This window comes from Urocampus carinirostris, chromosome 17 (genome assembly GCF_059441175.1).
Source record: "Urocampus carinirostris isolate Australia breed hairy pipefish chromosome 17, RoL_Ucar_1.0, whole genome shotgun sequence".
Classification (NCBI taxonomy): Eukaryota; Metazoa; Chordata; class Actinopteri; order Syngnathiformes; family Syngnathidae; genus Urocampus; species Urocampus carinirostris.
Window position 1 is genome coordinate 17,979,124 of NC_142365.1, and position 17,368 is coordinate 17,996,491.

At 38.1% G+C, this 17,368-nt stretch overlaps 1 protein-coding gene across 5 annotated transcripts in view; it reads left to right on the forward strand.

Annotated features, from left to right (window-relative positions):
- Positions 1–16,923, forward strand: part of usp25 (ubiquitin specific peptidase 25) — a 39,591-nt gene extending 22,668 nt beyond the window's left edge. For 3 of the 5 annotated variants that reach the window (XM_088320796.1, XM_088320794.1, XM_088320795.1), the window contains exons 19-26: positions 621–749; positions 2,180–2,275; positions 4,698–4,876; positions 7,177–7,255; positions 7,340–7,419; positions 8,487–8,610; positions 12,238–12,430; positions 16,068–16,923. In XM_088320796.1, the coding sequence (XP_088176922.1) occupies positions 621–749; positions 2,180–2,275; positions 4,698–4,876; positions 7,177–7,255; positions 7,340–7,419; positions 8,487–8,610; positions 12,238–12,430; positions 16,068–16,240 (1,053 nt within the window). In that variant the 3' untranslated portion in view covers positions 16,241–16,923. The remainder of the gene's footprint in view (positions 1–620; positions 750–2,179; positions 2,276–4,697; positions 4,877–7,176; positions 7,256–7,339; positions 7,420–8,486; positions 8,611–12,237; positions 12,431–16,067) is intronic. The other 2 variants (XM_088320798.1, XM_088320797.1) reach the window with 1 other exon arrangement.
- Positions 16,924–17,368: the final 445 nt, after the last annotated feature.

Here is a 17,368-nt window from a genome sequence, read left to right on the forward strand (position 1 = left end):
TGAAGAGTATTTGGCGATCATCAGTCGCTGTGTCTTCCCGGTACGTTGGGACCTTTTTTAAATATCCAACCTTACCAGTGCATTCATTTTTTTTAGAATGTACCAAACTGTTGATTTGGCTTCTCCAAGCATTTTAGCTACCTCGCTTATGGATTACGACTCTTTTTAGTCTCAATGTCTTCTTATTCACTTTAATTGAAAGCCCCACTGAACACATGATGTGTGGTCACAACAGCTTCCAAATTAAAAACCGCACACCTACAATCAACTCCAGACCTTTTCACTTCTTGATTGGTGACATGTTAACAAGGGATGAGCCTTCTGAGTCAATTACAGCCCTCCTGGTCAATTGGACAATTACTTTTGGTGCCTTGAAAAAGGGATGATGAAAGTTTAAAGGGCTATAATTCCTAAACCTTTATTTTGATTTGGATGTGAAGTCCCGAATTGCAGCTGAGATTGTGCAGTTTAAGCCCATATTGTTTACATTATTGTATTTCTGAATGTGTTCATGTGAACAGCTAAATCATAAAACTTGTGTGACTGTCCAAATATTTTCGGGCCTAACTGGATCTGTTGCATTGTCTTCGCTGTCTCTTCACCTTTCCGCTTCCCCTCAGCCTGAAGTCTCGCCCCCTGATATTGTCACTGAGGGTGAGTCCTCTAGCCACCACCAAACAATAGAGGTGGCCATTCCCAATGTGGGGACTTTCGTCATCGAGTCAGAAAAAGGGGGTTATGATGATAAGGTAGAGCAAGACCTAGCCTGTCTTGATGTGTCCTAAATGTGATGGATGAGTGACTGCTTCAGTGCCCATCCATGTTTTTGGCTGTGATTGAAGGCTTATAACTAAAAATTTAGCTAAGGGAATATCCTATTGCATGGCCGTTGGAAATGGTCTGTCATTCAGTCTGATTGCATAAAAAAGTACCTGTTCACCTTACTCCTGAACTGTTGCAAACACAAATAACATACTGCAGCTCCTTGTAAACTTCGCTATATCTTTTAAGATGGTTTGCATTAGGGCTGCAATTCATAATCATTTTAATATTCATTTAGTCGCCAACTATTGAAACGACTAGTCAACTAATCAGATGTTTTTTTTTGTCCTTAGATTAGGCAGGAAGTTTACCTAATTATGGGGCAAATAATAATGAACACAAGAAAAGTGGGTACAATGAAAAATATGTATTTCATTGAATATACCCCCGATTTGTACAAACATTAAATCTAAAACCCAAAATGGTGCAGTGCTCGGTCAGTTCACTCATAAATTAATGAATCAACGTGTCTACTTTTTTAGGGACAGGCAAGTAAATTAAAATAAAATAAAATAAATAACGGTAAATAAAACAAATATGTCTGTAAAAGAAGTACTCAACAATTCTTAACGACTGAAGTTTTTGGTTTTTAACGATTTAAAACTCAGGTCTGTTCTTTGGACTGCATGCATTTAATTTTACAGAAGTTGGTCAGGCACAGTCTGGCATAATGCTCTAGCCCTCTTTTATAGGGAAATATCCCCATAAAAAATGTACAATGCTTGTCATCAAAACCGTATATGCTTGAATCTTACCAAGCCACGTCAGACTCCGTTTTGTTTAACCATCTCAAGTGCTCTTTAAATGTTAATTCGTCACCCATCTACCGCCATGATACGCTTCGCAGACTTTGCAATTGTTCTTGCATCCAGGCTAAAATTCTCCAAACGTTATAAGTTTTGGTACTCCTAGTTGATGTTTACATAGCTTTTCATGTGTGTTCATGTCACCGCTCGAGACAGAGGTGCTATTGAGTATAGAGTAGCCTCTCTTTGTTGGAAACACTTTTCAGCCAGCGATGTCTATCCATTATCGATTTTTGTCGACGTACACTCATATTTGCAGCCCTACAGTTGACCTCACATGTGCGCTGTTGCAAACACAAATAACTTTCTGAAGCCTCTTGCAGACCTCTCAATATCTTACCAACTAGTGTGCATCCATGCATGTTGTCCATACTCATGACTGGCTCTCCGCCATCAAACTGAAGCCGTGGCACTAATAAATGCATGAGCTGCAGAGTGACACATGTCTGCATTTTAGCATTTCAGAGTGAATAACTCTGCAAAAGTGCCCGCACTTGTTCCATCACAAGATAATTTTATTTTGTTTAATGAAGTTCCTGCTTCCCGGGCAGGCAATGATGACCCCAAACATGCAGGGTGTCATTATGGCTATTGGCAAATCCAGCAGGGATTATGAACAGAATGGGCCTGAGGCTGCCTTTTTTAAGGTACTGTCCCTCATCTCACTATTTGCATTCCTTTTCGACCAGTTTCCACCTTTTTTTTTTCTTGTTTGTCCTTTTTGTACATCCTTACATTCCTGTAGTTGCCCTTTGAAACACAGACATACTAATTATTAAGTACATAAACAGTAAATTTAGCATTTACTATCTTCAATTTAAATGTGTCCTTGCACTTGTTCAGCAATTTTTAAGTATCCATATTTGGACTGTTCAATATCACTGAGTTTGTGCCTGGAAACAGATTTAACCCCTTAATATCAGACTGCTTAGAAGCAAATGCAATTTTGTACAATGTCACCGGTCACTGAAATACGTCATGCCACATACAATTGGAAAGCTTAAACTCTTGGGATTCAAGATAGGCTGGCCATTTAAAAATGTACTCTTCACAGAAACTTCACGATCAGTCTGAAAACTATTAAGCCTTGCTAGTTCTCCAAAGCCATCACATTCGATGATAGTATGAACTCATGGCCTCCTTTCATCAACGAGTCTAGTAAATCCAACTTTGTAAAATATTTACTCTAAAACTCAAAATAATTACTTGTTTTTGAGCCAATACGGGCCTGTGTTGCTTAAAAGGACCCTCTTTCTTTACCTCCCAATAACTGGTTAGCTAAAACAATTATGAATAGATCGATACTAAATGTCCATTTGTATTAAAATTAGACCCTAAATCAAATGTGCGTAATGCCACTAGTGTTTAATTTTTACGCGCAAGCCTGCACAGTCATTGACCGACTTATAGAAAGCGCAATTAAACGTTTACAACTCTTTTTACAATGTATAAAAAAATAGCCAAAGTAAAATACAAATTTGTAAAGATTTTAGTGTTGAAAACTGGTCATCCCTAAAAAGCCACTTTTGGAAAGCCTTAACCTACCCTTGGAAAAATGTGTAAAATACAATGTTTAGTTTTTCAGATTGTGATCAAATTTGACAAGGTACAATGTAAGGCTTCATGCTATTGCCCTAGCTGTTTGCCCCATGCTACACTCTTTTGGGATTAAGTTACAAAAAATATAGCACTCGCAGTGGTTATTTCAGTTTGGCACAAAATTTCAGAGTCTTATTATTAAAAAAATTCCAAAACCTGCATTCAATTTACATTGGGTGCGTCTTAGATTGGGATTTTAGGCACATTTTACATGAACGATAAGGGGTTGAATTTATGGTCCAAAGCACAGTCCAATTAAATACTGAAAACCTTGCTAACTCACAAAGGCTCAGCATAAGTCCTTGTGACATTCAAAAGATGGATTTCTTTACATATTGATGTAAACTTTTTAATATCGTTTGTGTCATGCTGCCATGCCATTGACATTTATAAAATAATAGATTTACAAGTGATGTATTGTTTAACATTCAATTGATGTCTTTTGTTGGAGACAAGCTCAAGTGCGTCACAAATATTGGGAGATGGCAATATTATACACATTGCAGTGTACCAGTTTCACCATATTGCAGATTTGCAGGCAGGAAAAAAAACACAAGACATATTAAGTGGTTGGGTTGTATGTTTTTGGTTAATGCATTTTTAATTATTATATGAATTTAAGCATACAGTATAGTAAATTATGGTAAGAAATAGCCCAGAAATCTTGTTGCTGTTTTTAAACCCATTTCCAAGGTTTGGAATATTTCATTAAATATTTGAAAATTAAAAAAGGTAACAATTTTTTTTTTTAAATCCAATGTTCTTTTCACAATAAAAAAGTAAAGTGATTATTTAAAACATTGATACCAAAATAATAATTTTAATCAAATAAACTAATTTCTAAAAAAACAATGGCTAAAAATGATTGTTGTGTACTCATTTATGATGAGCAGTGGAATTAATTGATAAGCATTTAAATATTGGACGAATGCAAAGGGAGATTTTTTTTTATATTGAATAGTTAATCTATTTAATTTAAAAGTATATTTTCTTCTTGCTTTTGTAATTTCCTGATGAGATATCTACAATGTGAACTCAATTGATGCTAGACAGCACAATAATCTATGAGAAGCTTTACTCATAGAATGGGATATTTTCTCTTTGCATGCCGCATTCACAGATTAAGCCATTTGTGTTCATTGATGTTAAAGTGGTTGTTGCAGAATTTATTATTAGCAACCAGGTTATGTAAACATATCTTTAAAAAGTCTTAAAGACGTTTGCCAAAAGCCGTGGTATCTACCGTTACCTTTCGAGTTGTTTCATCAATTGTAGCAGGGAAGAACAGATTTATACTGTGAAAGGGATTAGACAAATACCCTTGAGGGGAAAACATCTTCTGTGTCATTTAAATATTAAAATGTATTCACTACATTTGACAACAGCAAAGATATCAAAATACAACTTTATAGTGTACGGTAATCTGTTTATTCATTAAATCATCATGTGTGGCATTGTTTTTGTGTTCAGGCTTTCAAGCTAGAATACGCTCGACTTCTGAGGTTCGCTCAAGAGGACACTACCCTCGAGAACGACTACAGACTTCAGCACTCCGTTGTCTACTTCATCCAAAACCAAGCGCCCAAAAAGATCCTTGAGAGGACCTTGCTCACTCAGTTTGCTGATCGCAACCTGGCTTTTGACGAGAGGTACATTGTGAAGGGCACACATTTAAAAAAACAAAACCGTACACATACATTTTAGTAACCTAAAAATATTCCTTCCAATCACTGGTATTCTGTTAGTATTGTTGTAATGCACTATAAAGCTAAATCCACCTATGGGGCTGCCATTTTGCAGTTTGTTGATAATTGATAATGGTACAGTGCTGTAAAAATATATGTTTCCTTCCTGATGAGGTGGATTTATATTTTTGTATAATCCCCATTATATGACCTCAACAACAAAATATTTTGCATGCCCCAAAACGTATAAATCCAAACTTTGCGGTATGTAGCTCTGTTTCTCAGATCCCTGTGTTCTATTGGTAGACATCATATTAAATGCTTTTCTTTTACTGGCTGGCATCATGGCATTAAAAAAATACTGATATGATGTTTGCTAAACCTCCCCCCACAATGTCGTTCTCTCTTCATTCAGTTCAGAATCTCGTCTGCTTCATAAAGACTGCGATGGGGAAAATACTTTATTTTTTTGTACTGCATTTATTCACTATGGGTCCTAAATCTTATAGTCATACTACAGGCAGAAGCAAAAAAAATGTGATAACCATGGAAACAAAACTTGCAATTATCTTAAAATACGACGAAGCACACTGATCGCTACCCGTGCTAAGTTGCAGTGCTGTAACTAATCGATAAAAGGGGGTATTGGTAAAAAGAAGGTGATTAAAGCAAGGACATCTTCTAAGGGTATAACAATCCTCTTAAGACGTTTTAAAAATAGATTCACCAATGGTACTAGTTAACGTAGTCTTGTTTTATAATGTCAATTATAAGAAATTTTCCGTGTTCTGAGAGTTGTAAAAATAAGATTTGGAATGGACGGGTTGGATAAAATTCTCTTGTACACAGTGTTAAAAGTACATTTTGCTCTGAATATATGACGGTTTTCCCAATGTAACATTTTTATTTTACGATACTTATTCATATGTGTAGCTCCGCAATGTGAAAGGACAGTTAATAATTCGTAAAATCAGTCAGGTTATGTGTCAATCACAAAAAGTCTCAAAAGACCGCACAGGCAATAATGACACCAATCCTCTGATCTGAAACCGACACGCAGGCAAGGAAAAACCTCAGCTTGAGGAAAATAAGAAGATCCTGGTTCACAATGCCCAAAAAGAAAGCATAATAATAATAATAATAATTTCCTTGTATTGTCATTCTGTGTAACAATGTACACAGAACGAAATGTCGATTGCACCTGACCCGTTGTAGCGAGCCGATGCAGCCGCAGCCAACAGAGGGCGCCGCCGACCACTTTTTAAGTCTTAGGAATGACTCGGCCGGGGCGCGAACCACCGACCTCCCAGTCTCAAAGCGGGCGCCTTAAGAACAGAATGTTTTTTTTATTCTTTTTTGCTTAATGCTTTTCTTTTTCTTACTGTGTTGTGTCTTCTGTGTTAGTCTCCAAACGTGTGACTTTTTCGAGTTAGGAGGGTTTCCTCTCCCTCATGTAGGTTTAAGATCAGGGGATGGTGGAGAAATAGTTTATAATATCCTAGGGTCTGTGCAGACCTTTGAGACTTCCTGTCATTAAGAGCTATACAAATAAACCTGACTTGAGAAGGGGCCACACAAGAGGTAATCTTCTTTCAACGATGACCAGAATGCGTTTGATGTAGCATAACAATACAATTACTGATAAGAAAAACTGGAACACTCTAAAAAATATTGTGAAATGTGAACAAATATACCATTTTGAATCCTGGCAAAAGAAAATGATTTTGTTATCATTGGTCAAATACCATTTGACAACTTGGGTTTAATTTACTGAACTGACCAGAAGAGGGTAGTAGATACAGTATCAGAGTCACTGTTGTACAGCAGTTATAGATTTCCCAGAGGCGTTTCACAATTTTCTTTTGTTTTACCGTTCCCCATTTTAAAAAAAAAAAAATTCAACAGACTTATTTTAATGCAATTCAATACTTTGGATACTACTAGCATTCTCCTGGTATTTAACATCAGTTCCTGATCATTGTCAGTGTGTTATTTGTCTAATGCCAAATCTTTCCGTCCATAATCCTGAGTGTAAAATCGATTCTTTACTTTTCTATTTTGAGTAAGCTAATTAGCTTTATTTGTGCACGTGGCCTCAATAAAAGCCTCCAGAGGAGTGTTTCACTTTTCCTCTCAGCACTAAAGAGTGATTCATTAGACCGAGTTAGGGCCCAGGGGAAGGCTAGAGCGTTTCATCTCCTAACAATGACTCGCCCTCAGAACTGATGCCAGTTAGTCTTACAGCCTTCCTTCCTCCCCCACAGATGCAAAAGCATTATGAATGTGGCACGTGCAAAACTGGACCTAATTAAGCCTGAGGAGGTCAACATGGATGAGTATGAGGTCTGCTGAGGTTTTCCCTATTCTATAAAGTGTTTCTTTCAAAAATGAGCTGCCTTTTTTGTAATGGCTTTTTTTATATAACAGATCTGGCACCAGGACTACAGGAACTTTCGGGAAACGACCATTTTCATGATAACTGGCTTGGAGTTCTACCACAAGACAAAGTATGGGCACACACTAGCAAGTTACCGTATTTTCCGGACTATAATGCGCACCTGATAACCCCAAATTGGCCAGAAATTTGAAAGTGCGCCATCTAATCCAGTGTGCCTTGAATGTTGACAAAATTGGTAATGTGTTACCACATTTGTGCAATGATTGATCAGTTGTTAAATTTTATTATTAATCATAAATGCATATCAATGGTGGCAATGGGGATCTAACGGGATAGCAATAGTAAGGGCTCTGAATCCTAACCACCAGGTCACTAAGGGCAATACAAGGCATTAGGTCTTATCTCTATTGCACAATTTTGAGTCACTGATCCACATATGTTGGAGTCGAAAAAATGTTATTTTACTTTACCTCAGCGCAAACTAAGCATCGTAAGTGACAAATGTTTTGAATATCTGCGGCCCTGCATTCGTTTCTGTATTTCAGGTTGACCAAATTACTTCCCATAACGCCTTCCTTGTCATTAAGTTCGGAATCTTGTGCGCTTTGCAAATATATTACGAGTCGGCTGTACCACGGACTGATTTAATGTCCGGCAATATTCCCTGGGCTGGGATTAATAAAAACATGAACAATTTCGTACCATGACTAAAAATATTGTGATCATGAGATAAGACATAATGCCTTTTCATTTGTTGTCTGGATTCCTATTGGTTTAGTGGATAGGTTTCAAAGAAGTTTGCCACAGTCTGGGTTTGATTCCTGTTGCATTCAATGTTATGCAATTTTCTGCAATTGTGATCAGTGATGTTTTCCAACTCCTAAATCAATACAAAAACAGCACTTTTTAATTTTTGTGTGCAACCTTAGCACTTACAATACTTTAGATTCCATGCACCTTATAATATGTTGCACTTTTATTTATGAAAAAATATCATATAAGATGCACACGCCAAAAGTAGTGCGAAAAATTCCAGTATTTGTTTGATTTTTGTTTTTTCTAATCTACTTTCAATTTCACCTGCAGAGGGCACCAATGAGAAAGGATTTGCTGCATCATTTATTATGATGTACGTTTAAAATCTTTTAATGTTTCTGATTTTGTTTTCCTTTTTAGTTATGTGGAGGCCCTGATATATCTGATCTATGCATACCAGTACAACAAAGAACTTTTGTCTAAGGGCCTGTACAGAGGACATAATGAGGAGTTGCTTGGTCATTATCGGCGTGACTGTTTGCTGGTGAGTCAAAATGTGTGATAACCTGTGTGATCCTCTAGTCCAGGCATGTCAAACATAGGCCCAGCAGAATGATTTAATCCGGCCTGCCGTAAATTTCTGAGTATGTCGCAAAAGTGGCATGTCTGTAGCTCATTTCTATCCGTACTTATGATTTTTTTTTTTTTTAAATACAAACCAAATGCTCTTTCTTGCCAATATAGGGCAGTAAAGGTGTAAAAGAGCTGACGTCAAAGGTTCTCTTCTTGATTGGGACTACTTTTTTTTGTGAACAGGTCTTCTCTGTGATGAACCCTGATAAAACAAAGCACCGCTCAACGCTAACGAACAAACATTTCAATGTCATTGTTAAATGTGCTGCTTCTTTGGATTTGACGCCTGATATTGATGCACTTGTAAAGGCAAAAATATGCCAATTTTCAGGAGACCTTAAGAGCAAGTAGACTGCGGGAGTGCAATGAGATAGAGGGGAAAATGGTGTGAAGACACAACATTTGTTTGTACAGATCATTAAAAATAAATATTTTGCAGTATTCCCTCAGCTTCAGTAGGACCAGCCTTGTAGTTGTATCTAATGTTATTGCCCGCCAACTGCTAATACTCTTTTTCTAATTATTTTTTATTTCAAAGCAGTATGACAATTGAGGTTGGAATATTTTTTGTCATAGCTCACACTTGAGTTTCTTTAGTGTGGGTAGTTGGTTCAGATGTAAAGGTGGGGATGGTTTAATTGTAACCTGTGCAGTCATTTGAGACATCTTGTGATTAAAGCCTTTACAAATAAATGAGACTTGACTAGTTAACTCTTAAAACAAAAATTGTTAACACACTCAATGTCAAACTGAGTTTGACATGCCTGCTCTAGTCAGTGATTTTCATATGGGGGAATCTGTCCTTCACAAAAATGTGGGATTTTGTAATGATTACAAAAGTAATTCATATCAAGCAATTATGAAGTATTTTTTATAATTTTGGAAGGCTAATATATGAAGGCTTAAATATGTACTAACCCATTTCTGTTGGCTGCGGCTGCATCGGCTCGCTACAACGGGTCAGGTGCAATCGACATTTCGTTCTGTGTACATTGTTACACAGAATGACAATACAAGGAAATTATTATTATTATTATTATTATTTTGGGTCAAGACTCCTTTTAATTTCTATCTATATATGATATATACACACAGTGCTATTTTGACATTTCTCCCACTTAGAAATCATGGAGGGGTCTGACATTTTCATTGTTGCAGGTCCACTGTGAGAGAGCTAAACTAAAAAGAAAAATCCAGAAATCACAATGCATAATTTTTTAACATTTTTTGTGATACAGCTGCAAATAAGTATTTGAACACCTGAACAATGGTAGAACAATGATTCTAAGAAAGGTGAGGAATCAGCCTGGAACTACACAACAGGAGTTGGTGAATGACCTGAAAAGAGCTGGGACCACCGTTTCCAAGGTTACTGTAGATCCTACACCAAGACGTCATGATTTGAAATCATGCATGGCACGAAAGGTCCCCTGCTTAAACCAGCACATGTCAAGGCCTTTAAGTTTGCATATGACCATTTGGATGATACAGAGGAGTCATGGAATAGAGTTTGTGGTCAGATGAGATCAAAATTGAACTTTTTGGTCATGATTCCACTAAGCGTGTTTGGAGAAAGAAGAATCAAGAGTACAATCCAAAGAACACCATGACTTGCTGTGAAGCATGGGGGCGGTAGCATCATGCTTTGGGGGTGTTTTTCTGCACATGTGACAGGACAAATGCACTGCATTTAAAAAAAAAAAAAAAAAATCCTTCCCTCAGTCAGAGAATTCAAGATGGGTCGTGGCTGGGTCTTCCAACACGACAACGACCCGAAGCACACAGCCAGGAAAACCAAGGAATGGCTCCGTAAGAAGCATATCAAGGTTCGAGCATGGCCCAGCCAGTCTCCAGACCTAAACCAAATCAAAAATCTTTGGAGGGAGCTCAAACTCCTTGTTTCTCAGCGACAGCCCAGAAACCTGACCAATCTAGAAAAGATCTTTGTGGAGGAGTGAGCCAACCTGTGTAAACCTGGTGAAAGACTACAGGAAAAGTTTTACCTCTGTAATAGCAAATAAAGGCTACTGTACCAAATAATAACATTCATTTTCTCAGGTGTTCAAATACTTATTTGCTGCTATATCACACAAATAAATCATTAAAAAATCATGCATTGTGATTTCTGGATTTTTTTTTAGTTTATCTCTCTCACAGTGGACATGCACCTACGATGAAAATTTCAGACCTCGCCATGATTTCTAAGTGGGAGAAATAGCAAAATGGCAGAGTGTTTAAATACTTATTTTCTTTACTGTAGCATATCTTGTCTGCCATGTGAAAGTTTTATTTTTGCTCAATACACTTCATGTGGTTAAAATGTGAGCTCTTCTTTTTTGGACTAGAAACAGCTACATGATCTTGGTCTCCTCGATTTTTTTTTTCAAGATTACATTATTAATTCATCTAAAACACCATTTTTAAATTGTCACTGATTACATTTTTTAATAGGTATCTAGTAACCGTTACGGATTATGTTTTCTAAGTAACCCTCCCAACCCTTATTAGGGCAAGGAACAAACTAACCATGTGAAGCAAAGGACCTAAGGGAGGCTTATCCATACTAATAAGTATGGTAGCAGATGGCCTCCTAAGAAGCGGCATTGCCCCCTACGGGTGGTGCCCACAGGTTCATGCTTCACCTAAACAGGGCACTATGAATTGTGTATTAGTGTAAGGATTAGGTATCAATTATGGACATTTGTCTCAAAAATATTGACACACGTATTGTTCAGCTTCACAAATATATTTGCGATTTATTCAAAATCTAAAAAACATTTGTCTTGGTAAATGCACTCGCAAAAATAAAAATCGTATATGTAATTCGCAGCTTTATTTTTGGATTCACACTCTTTTTCAATAGTATTGGTGACATCGGATAATTGGCTTTGTAAGCCCTTAAAAATGCTTAAATTTGGCCATGCAAAGGGTGTGTGAACCCTGTACACATTGCACTTTCTTTTGACCTGAATGTGATTATTACTCATTTATTAAAAACAATTAAAAAAAAAAATCATTCACTCTTATCTTGACAGTTGTGTGAGCTAGGTGGTATTCGAGCACAATTGGCTTGGAGCTGATCTCTAGCAGTCTGCACTCAATAACCTTATGCCCGTTAGCATTATTCTTGAAATGTAATCATTGGAGTGGAAATGAGAAAAAGAAAGGCCAGTAAGCGTAAACACATTAGCGTGGCCCCAGCTAACCTGTATGAAAATGATGTGCGTTTATTACAACTAAAATGAAGAATGTGATTATCAAATATATGGTGCGATTATTCAATAATAAACCAAATATAACTGGAAAGCTCATGCAATTTTGACTACCGGTACATTCTGTGACTCATTTTATTAATCTAACAAAGGATACAAGACGGACAGATATTAAGATGTGTACCCACCAGTTTGGTGAAAGTGTCGGTTCCACAAGAGACTATATAGTACTCTAATATTTATTTTACAAAAATTGACAAAGTCATTATTTTTCGAGTTTTAGGGTGCAGCGCAATTTTGTAACTGCGTAATCTGTTTCTTTGTAGAAATTAAATGAACAGGCAGCAGCCATGTTCGAGTCGGGAAAAGAATCCGAGGTGATGACTGGCTTGGGAATCATGAACGACTTTGTGGTGCCCTGCATCCCCTTGCTCTTGGTCCACGACGTTGAGAGGGATCTGCTGGCTGTAGAAGACATGAGGAATCGCTGGTGCTCTTACCTGGGTCAGGAGATGGAATGTGAGTTTTTGTCAGAAAAGAACATTTTTTGTTTTTTTTAAATTAATTCTTAATTATTTATCATGTAAGTGAAGGTTTCGCCTTAACCTCAGCCCATTTTTTTTACATCTTTATTGCTCGCTATACTTGAAATAACAACCAGGAGACTGGAAATACTCTTAACTATTTACTGGGTGCAGGAAAGATTAAATACACACCTGTGGGGCCTCCTCTAGCATGACGAGGAAGAATTCTGTCTTATGCAGACCATCTAAAATAGTGCCCAGACTTATACTGTCTTGGCCTTCTACCCACTCACGGCCTCAATGTAACTAGATGTTACTCAAAGTTCTTAACTGGTTTAAACTGGATAATGTGTGCTAGAGTACTTTTAGATAGTAAAACGCAAAGAGCAAGAAAGGTCACAGCAATCTAGCGAGCCAGCTCAAGTATTATATCTAAGAAGCCTAATCGAACTCAAGTGTGAGGAAATAGTCCATGGTTTTGCATAAAATGTTTGTCATCAGTATATTACAAATATTTTCCCAGATAATGCATTTTTAAGACAGCCTGTCTTGTCTTTGACATCCTGAGCTGTGACATCATTGGAGGAACACCAGCACCCGAGCAAGCCAATTGCCCCATTGTTTTATGTGAAACCACAATGCATTATTTTTTAACAATTTATTTGTATGATACAGTTGCAAATAAGTATTTGAACACCTGTGTATCATCTAGAATTCTGACCCCATTGGAATTTCACCAGCACTCAATGTTTCATCCTGAATCAGATGCACCTGTTTGAGGTCCTTAGCTGCATAAAGTCACCTGTCCATCCCATACAATCAGCAAGACATTAACTTGTAACATGGAAAAGACATAAGACACCAAAGATAAAATTGTAAACCTCCGCAAGGCTGGAATGGGCTACGGAGCAATTGCCAAGCAGCTTGGTGAAAAAAGGTCCACTGTTGGAACAATGATTGGAGGAACACCAGTACCCTAGCAAGCCAGTTGCCACATTGTTTTATGTGTTAGTCAAAGTGGTTGCGAGTGTTTTCAGACAAGTTTGGTTGTTTTTGTGAAGAATGCCTAAGCGTTGTCGAAGGTGGATGCAGTAATGGTACAACAAAGGATAAGTGGCCAAAAAAGGGTTAAAAAAAAAACATGCCCACCAACTATATCTAGGACTGATCGATAAAAGGCGGCCACAGCCTCGTGAGGCTGGCAGACCCAAAAACATGGAGTGAACATCCAGGCTAACGGGAATGTTGAATCTGCAATGGCAATAAATGCGGTAAAACTGACACTAACCCGAGGCAAGTCAGCAAAGATACACACATGGTTGGCAGCCCTCGACAGCCTCGATGGTATCGGGGAGCTAGTCGGACAAAATTATACCAACAGCAACACGTGTGGCTAAAACACAAACAAAAAGCCTCAACAATCAGCTCCCTCCAAGCAGAAATGAGCGGTATACAATTGTTGATCACTACAATCGTTGTTTCACATGTGCTATTGGGATTCACCTTTTTGAAAGTGATGTGTTCTTTCATTGACGTCACTGCTGTACAGCTGTTGAATTAGAAATATATAGGGGGGCAAGGCCATGCAAATTTGTGTATGTTACCAACACATACCTTTCGACCTCCACCGCTCCATGCCCGTACAAACTGTTGTATTTTCCCATACAAAATAATCGTACACCATATTTTTTTTTTCCGGAATGATTCATGATGGGAAATCCCCAGTCGGCAGACGCATGCCATTGACAAATTTGCGTTTTTCCGTACAGATTTCCTTGTACGTCGTACTCGTCCTAAAATGCATAAAAAACGTACTTTGTACGGCAAAACCGTACAGGTTGACGGGTATGCCAACAGAACCTTAAAATAAGATCTTAAACCGACAATGAGCCAGTGCAAGTCAGCATAAATCAGGGGAATGCAGTCAAACGTTAGTTTCCTAGATAACCACTTCCCTGTAGCATTTTATACCAGCTGTTGACGTCGGAAGACCAGAGAGCAATACATTTTCCAAGGTTTGTATGGTTGCCTCTAATCCTTGAATTAAACTGTTGTGTTTTTAAGGATTGAAGAGTGCTTGAATTTGGGTGAAGTACTCATTAAAATTGTCGTTTAGGTCTGCTTAAAAATGGTGCAGACCCTGCTATCTGTTGGCTTCACTTTGCCATCGCATTTTTTCCTCACATCGTAATTAATGTCATTAGTAGCATTAGTTTGTATGGTATTGTTCTATTAAGTGTCATCACCCCCTCTGAGACACCCAACAGGACAGGTGAATAATACACCTAAATAGGGCACTATAAAATTGGTGTTAATGCAAGGATTACGTATCAATCATGTATTTTCATTAAAGGCCATGCAAAAAAATTGTGGTGAATCATAACTGGAGGAACTTCCTGCAACTGAAAATGTAAGCTGCATATTACCGTCATTTTACCCAACACCTATATGGGAAGATATTTGTCTCAAAAGTATTTACACACGTTTTGTTCGGATCAACTAATATATTTGGGATTTACTCAAGATCTAAAAGTCATATTTCTTGATAAATTCTCACAAAGATTAAAAATTGCCTATGTAAATCTGAGTTATATTTGTGGATTTGCAAACTACATGATTCCGACCTTATTTCATCTTTCAGTTGTCTTGGAGAAATGTAAAATCTGGCTTTGAAAGTCCTTTAAAAATGTTTGAATTCGGCCATGAGAAAGGTGTACCAACACTGATTACAGTAATCGAGTCGAGAAGTAAAACAAAACAAAAAACGCTGTAGAAGCTCATATCAGTTTTCCAACAAAAGCTTGTTCTGGCTAGCTTTCAGGAAAGTCTGACTTTTATCACCATGGCCCATACTCACACCACTTTTACTGATTGTGCAATTTATGATATCCTAGTCCAAATATTATCTTAAATGATGTCTGTTATTGGCGTTGTAAATGCCAAGTCAAATCATGTTTATTTGCATAGCCCTTAATCACATGGAGTCTCAAAGGGCTGCACAGACTATTGCAAACTAAAGATTTCTATTACGCCATCCCCTGATCTTAAAACTGACATGAGGGCAAGGAAAAACACAACCTCAACATGAGGAAAATGAAGAAACCTTCATAAGGGGCCACACATGAGGTAATCCCCTTCTAGGATGACCAGGCTGCAATGGATGTTGCAATAACAAATAATACACATATATTGTCAACATAAAATATAGGTCATTCATAAGCTATAGAAGTGTGTTTTAAGCCTAGATTTAAACAGTTCAGCATATCGAATCTCAGGGGGCAGAGTATTCCACAACATCGGGGCCTGCGGGTCTCTTCTTGCTTCTTGGTATAATTAGTTGACCAGCATTTTCAGAGGGAAGGCCCGGGACCGGAACATAGGGGGAAATTAAATCTGAAAGATATGAGCAAGTCTATGCATGATTTTGTATACTACCAAAAGAACCTTAAGATCACATCTTAAGCTAACAGGGAGCCAATGCAGCTTAGCTAAAATCGAGGTAATGTGATCAAACTTTCCTGTCTTAGTTAAAAGCCTCGCTGCAGCATTTTGTACCAGCCCGGAATATAGTGCATAATAGTAATCGAGATGGGAGGCCCGACTGACAAACCATTTTTGTGTTCTGTCAATAGCAAACCTCCAGGAAAAGTTGACCGACTTCCTCCCCAAGTTGCTGGACTGCTCGACGGAGATCAAAAGCTTCCAGGACCCCCCGAAGGTGCCCACCTACTCCACCTTGGAGCTGTGCGAGAGATTTAGCCGCATCATGGCCCCTTTGTGCAAGGCAGCTCACCACGGGAGATGAGCGATGGCACCCACAATCCCAAAATCCCAAGCGCGGACCTGGGCTTGCATCACACGGACCTCTCTTAACCTTTGTTTAGAAATCCAGGGCTTATCGGCTTTCCAGCTTTTATCCCTCTTTGACTCTTTTGCTGCTATAGGTTTTACCACCAGAGATATATTTCTATTATTTTATGCGAAAACAACAGAGGAATTATAGCAGAGGTAAGATCGGGCTTAAAGAGATCTAGCCCGACCCAAGCCCGCGGGTAGTAAAGCCTGACTAGCCCAAGCCTGACCAATTAACTTGATTTGCAGGACCTAGCAAACCCTAAATTCCAAAGCATGTCTTTTGTAACAAAATTTAAGGTAAACAAGTCCGTATAAACATTTACGCCTTATATATTTCTGTCTGCCAAGGTTACATTAACCAACTATTTTCCATTATTGACAGATTATTTTTTTTCAAGGGTTGATGGAAACATTTTAAGCCGTCCATTTTGACCAGTTAAAAACCACAGCACCTGTTTGTCCTTAAAAATCTAGCGCAGCACTTTAAGAGAGAGAGGGGCAGAGAAGAACACGAAAGGGCAATCAGTGTTCGTACGGGTGCTTAAACCTTGAGAATGCTTTAATTCAATGTTGTCTTTTCAAGGATTAAAAAGTGCTTTATTTTTGGATAAAGTATTTGGAAATACTTGGAAATTGTTGCCATGTTGTTTGAAAAGTCTGCTTGAATATGACGCAGACTCTGATCTCTGGTAGCTTCACTTTGCCATTGCATTGCTTCTTTCCTTGTAATTAACTGCAGCTGGCATTAGTTTGTATGGCATTGTCCTATGAAGCAGCATCGACCCCTATGGGTCACACCCAAGAGGACAGGTGTATGCTAACTCACTCTCCACGGCTCCATGCCCCTACAAACTGTCGTATTTTCCCGTACAAAATACAAAATAATCGTACACTACGTTTTTATTCGGAATGATGCATGATGGGAAATCCCCAGGCGGCAGACACATACGCTTAGTAGCATCAAACCGCTCGCTTCGTTTGCAACGAAAAAAATGATACAGAGATCGAGGCTTCCACGGCGAACTCCTTTGACTTGATTGATTTGCCGTTTCCTGATAGTCTGTTTATACCGGATGGT